Source organism: Apaloderma vittatum, unplaced genomic scaffold, assembly GCF_000703405.1.
Source record: "Apaloderma vittatum isolate BGI_N311 unplaced genomic scaffold, ASM70340v1 scaffold5139, whole genome shotgun sequence".
NCBI classification, from domain to species: Eukaryota; Metazoa; Chordata; class Aves; order Trogoniformes; family Trogonidae; genus Apaloderma; species Apaloderma vittatum.
The window spans coordinates 25,768-30,931 of NW_009735661.1; the positions used below are offsets into that span (position 1 = coordinate 25,768).

General features: G+C 43.9%; 1 protein-coding gene across 1 annotated transcript in view; it reads left to right on the forward strand.

Annotated features, from left to right (window-relative positions):
* Positions 1–5,159, forward strand: part of LOC104279381 (WAS/WASL-interacting protein family member 3-like) — a gene marked incomplete at its 3' end in the record, with an annotated part of 16,519 nt that extends 11,360 nt beyond the window's left edge. Inside the window, exons 2-4 of the mRNA XM_009876650.1 lie at positions 2,375–2,507; positions 3,159–3,287; positions 4,795–5,159. Of these exons, the coding sequence (XP_009874952.1) occupies positions 2,375–2,507; positions 3,159–3,287; positions 4,795–5,159 (627 nt within the window). The remainder of the gene's footprint in view (positions 1–2,374; positions 2,508–3,158; positions 3,288–4,794) is intronic.
* Between the last annotated feature and the right edge of the window lie 5 nt (positions 5,160–5,164).

Here is a 5,164-nt window from a genome sequence, read left to right on the forward strand (position 1 = left end):
GCATGTGATCAGGATTGAAGATGTGACACCCATAAGAGTTCCTCTTTTTATTTTTCTCTCGAGACACAAGTTATATGTTTAGGATCTATTCCTGTGCTGTGGATTGCAGGCATAGCATGAGTGTGAGTCCCAGATTAATTTCATAATTGAAGAAAGAAGGATCCTTTCCGATTGTGTATCGGAAAGCAGTATGGTAAAGACATGCATTTGCAAATGCAGGACACCAGTAGATGAGTGGGTGAGATACCTGGTGAAATGATTCTTGACAAGAATTGTCACTGAGAGCGCGGGCAGCAAACAAGAAATCCCAAGGAGCTCTGACCGCAGGGCAACCACGCAACACTATAGCCCAGACCATCTTGACTTTGTAATGGAAAAAGAGAATCCGTATCAAGCTTCTCAGCAGCTAATCAATCACCCGCGTCCACCCGGCTGGGCAAGGAAGATTGTATCTCCTACGTACATGAGGAGGAAGAAACAGCCTGGGCATGGGATGGAGTTGTCCTTGAAGCAAGGGGTTCTCTTGTGAGAGAGAGGCAGCTTGTTCCACTGCATTAGGGGCCTGCTGAATAGGGTTCCTGCTTTTTTGTGCTACAAATTGTGAACAAATGAATACATTGGCCATGTTAAAGTGATACAAAACCGGGGGTTGCTTGCAAATATAAGTTGCCGCAAGTGGGGTCTTTTAGCCTAACACCTACCTGGATATCCAAACTTTATGCTGCAATAGCCGGCCGGCTCACAGAAGCAGGCTGGGGAGATGAAGTGGACAGCTGGCGTTACGTATGGACACTCAACCCCGGAAATGAAAAGACAGCTGCCAGATCTAATTTTAAACATAGGTTTGAGCAGATCCCTCAAGATCCTGCTTGTCCTGCTGCAGCAAAGTCGTTAGTGGGAGTAGAGAGGTGATAAGTTACAAGATACTGGCAAAAGGCATCTGTGAGAAGGGGAGCCACCCTTGTTCCAGTTATGTTTTTTCCATTTTTCACAGTAAGTATCGTCACCTTATAGAAAACGTGAGTGGAAACAGCCTCTGGCTGGTACGATGGTCTAACACCGCTCACACAGGCAGCTTTTCTGGGTGAACTTCGCGGGCAGTGGGCTCCTCCTGCCCTGAAAGCACCAGGGCAGGCAGCACTGTTTCCAGTTAGGACACCATGTAACAGAGCGTGGGGCTTTTTTGTCTAATATTTTAAAATAATACATGGTTACAGTATCAGTCACAAGATGATAATTCTGAGGTTTTACATCAGGTGTCAGGAATGCAGCGGGTATTAGCAGCGACCTGGAGTGCCATCTAGTGGGGCTCTGCAATCTAGCTTGCCTGTTTGGGTTTTATTTTGTTTCTTTTTTTTTGTAAGTACAAAAATAACCACACAAGCTATATCATGTATTTTATTAAATCAGCAGCTGGTTAAATATTTTCAAGTTTCTGTTTTGCTTTCATAATTCTATTGCTAAGTTGGGGTTTTTTGTTTCTTTTAAAGCGTGACAGTCTAGTTCTGCTTTATTATGACTATGATGGTAAAATTAAGGGCTATGGAAATATTTCTGGTATTTATTCTCTTTAGGAAAATAGATAACCTATGGGAATTTGCAGTAGCTGTGGGCACATACAGCACATTGCTCCTCTGATGTGAAGATGCCCCTCCATTAGACCACTCTGTTAACCACACAATAGGTTTAGAAATAAGCTTTGCTGGTTTGTATCTGCTTCAGGAAAATGAAACATCTAAACTTTTTAAAGATTTTTTTTTTTCATATGAATATATATCTAAGAGGAAACTTGATGAAATAAGAATAAAGACTAAAAAAAAACCTACAACCATTACATTTACAGGCCTTGATCAGGCTAGAAAAATTACTAAAATATTAATGTATTTGTCTTAAGACTGTCTACTTACTTAAACTCCAAAAGAGAGACACTCTAAATTAGTTAATGATCACATTCAAATATAGGTGCACTATGCAATTGCTATCTTCTTTTTTTCCTAAGGCAAAGTGCGCAAAGCAGAAGGATCTTTATTCTAAGGTGATGTATAAAATCTTTGTTTTAAAGCATTTTGCATAGAATTTGTGGGGCAGAGACCATAAATAGCCAAGCAAGGGTCATATTTCATTTAAGCATGACTCCTAGTTTTCTTTCAACAGCATTAGCACAGCTAGTTTTAGATTTGTGCTCTATTTAAACTTTCAGGTTTCCTGCCTCCTGTAGAACCGAGTGCTGTTCTTGTGGATTTCACTTAAAGGTTTTGAAATGACGGCTGCCAGGGATGGTTTATTTCAAATCTTCTATCCCATGTTCACTTATATGTCCTTTCTAAGCGTGCATTTTTGTCTGTATCTCCCCTAATGCTCTTACTGTCAACAGGCAAGTTCAGAGGTACCGAAATTGCGAAAGGAAGACCAAAAAGCACGAAACGCCCTCTTGGCTGATATCCAGCAGGGGACTCGCTTAAGAAAAGTGACTCAAATCAATGACCGCAGCGCACCACAGATTGAGAGTAAGTCCTGGCTAAGGTCCCTGCGTGAGCTTTGCTGAAACCTCGGTTGTAGAGGTCAGCTGGACAGTTTTCAAGTTGAAGGGCAGGTTGAAGTTTGGCAAAAAATGATCTGCATTTTCATATGGCTCTAGGATGTGAAGCAGGGACATTTTCTAAACTTGCATCCTGCTCTAAGGTCAATAACTATGAACACTTCATAAGAAGTCTGTAAGTGGATATCAGCTTGACAGGCATTTGTTCAAAAAAATCATGAGTGGTGAAATCCCTGAGAGTTTCTCCATAAAATAACTGTTTACATGGAAATTGTTAGCTCTGGCAGAAGAACTGTTTGTTACTAGACAAAAAGAACGAAAACTGCCAAAAAACATCAGGAAGCATGAATTTAATGTTATCTATCACAGCTTCTTGTTGGTGTCATTATTAATGTAAGATTAAAAAGCACCAGAGGGTGCTGTGCTCCGAAAGGTGGGTCAGGAAGTGATGGCGCTTTCCTGGATTAACAGTAGCTTTGTTGCTGAGCCTGCCTAAAGAAGGGAAGGTCTGGTCTTGACTACATTTGTGGTGCTAAGCCTTAGCAATCTGAGGGCAAGGATGAAATGACTTCCCAGTATACCCTGGGACTGGTATTTTTTTTTTGTTCTTTTTTAACAGAACCCAAAGGAAGTAACAGAGATGGAGTTAGTCCAGCCATTAATAAAGGTGGCTCTCAGCCACCCCTGGGAGGCTTGTTTGCTGGGGGCTTTCCTGTTCTCAGACCAGCAGGCCAGAGGGACGTGCCAGGTAAGAGCTTTTTTTTGTGTGAAAGTGTAGCTGGGGGGAACTGTGATTTGGTATTGATTCTCATTGGGGCTTTTTCTGAAGCCTTAGTTCATCATGTGACCATGGGGGACTCAGTTAATAATGTGCTTGAAATCGTCTTGCTAAATCTCAGGTGCCTTATTCCTTAAAATGTAAATAATGTAATAAAATAATGTAATGTAATAAAAATAATGTATCTCTGCACTGAGTAGGAGAGAAATTGAATAGATTATACAGAGTTTTATTGGAGACTTTTTACATTAATTTAATAAAAACTTTTAATCGTGACTTGAATATTGAAATCTGCGCTTACCAACTTGAGCACAAATGGCAAAGAAGTCCTCTTTCCTTCTCTCCATTAGTGTCTGTTTTTATGGTATTGCAGGCTTGAGTGCTACTTTAAAAGATTCACATTTAAGATTTTTTGCCCTCTGGATTTTCTAAAGCACACCTTTCATCCAGCATGATAATTTATTGACCTGAAAAAGGAGGTTATTGTTGCTTTGCAAGGACAGCACATGCTTTGCATGTGTGGGAGCCCTGCTGCTGCTTTCACCTCAGGAAGTGCCAGCATCAATGAGGGGTGGCTTTCAGAGTCACAGCAGTGATCTCTGGCACTGTTGGGCAGCTGGTGCCTGCTCAGGCAGCACAGAGCAAAGCAGGCAGTTGCACGAAAAAACAATTTGGCTTTACCTGCAGGGTTTTTTTACTGGAAGGCAAACCCAAGATGAGCAGCACTGCTTGTGACTGGGCTTCCATCACGTCTGCTGCAGTAGCTGCTTCGAGTTGTTCTTCAAACTGTGACCATGCCTATCAAATTATGTGTATACAGAATCAGATGCTGCTTTTTTTTTTTTGGATATCTTGCTTTGTGAAAAATCCTTGATGTCTACTCGGGAAAATACATTTTGTAAGGTTGAGGCTCTTTGGGTATTTGCTGTTGAAAAGGAAACATTTGAACTTGTGCCTTCCGGAAAGCACTACTTTTAAGAACTTGGCTTTGATCCATGGGATTGAGACTTAAGTAATGTTTGTGTGAATTTGTTTCTCTTAAATGAGCACTTCAGAGACTCAGGCTGATGTGTGTCAGTCTACTTGTGTTCTTTGAGGCCTTTTTACTAGGACTCCTGACTCCTCCAAGGAGAAGGCTCATTGGTGTTGAGTGGGCTGTCCTGGGCAGATGAGGGTGGTATGAAGGACCCCAGGCCTCCGCAGAAAAGCACCCTCGCCTTAAACTGCCCTATTCTGCAGAAACTGAGGACCACGGAAGGGAGCAGGTTCTCCCGGGCTACTAAGCAAAGTCCCTGGTGGCCACTGTAACACATCACCTCCTAAGCCCTGTTATACCAGGGCAACGTGTTGGCTGGCAGATGTTTATCACTCGGAGTAACCGCTGAGGAGGGGAAGATGAGGAGCTTGCTCTCTGTGCTGGTTTGTCTGACGGGTGGGAACAGAATCCTGATGTATAACGTGTGATGCTGTTTTTCAGCTGGAAAGCCTGGGCAGCTTCCTGCAGTCCGAGCGGCAGCTCCCAAGACCTCCACCCCACCAAACAGCAGCAGCAGCAGCAGCAGCGCTGCGAAGGCGAGCAGTAACCCCTCGCACCCCGCTGAACGCCCAAGGGCACCTGTCCCACCAGAGCCACCCAAAAAAAGGGGGCGCCCCGCCCTGCCAGCCCCTCCTCCCCCTCCCCCAGCTTCCAGCAAACCTTCCCTCACTTTCCCTCCTCCTCCTCCTCTCCCCCCTCCAGCTGAGCGCCCTCCCAAGGGGGTGTCCCCCAACACTGCTCCTCCGCTCCCTCCTCAGGCTGACAAACTCACCAAGTTTCAACCTGGTGCTTCACACCCACCACCTCCTCC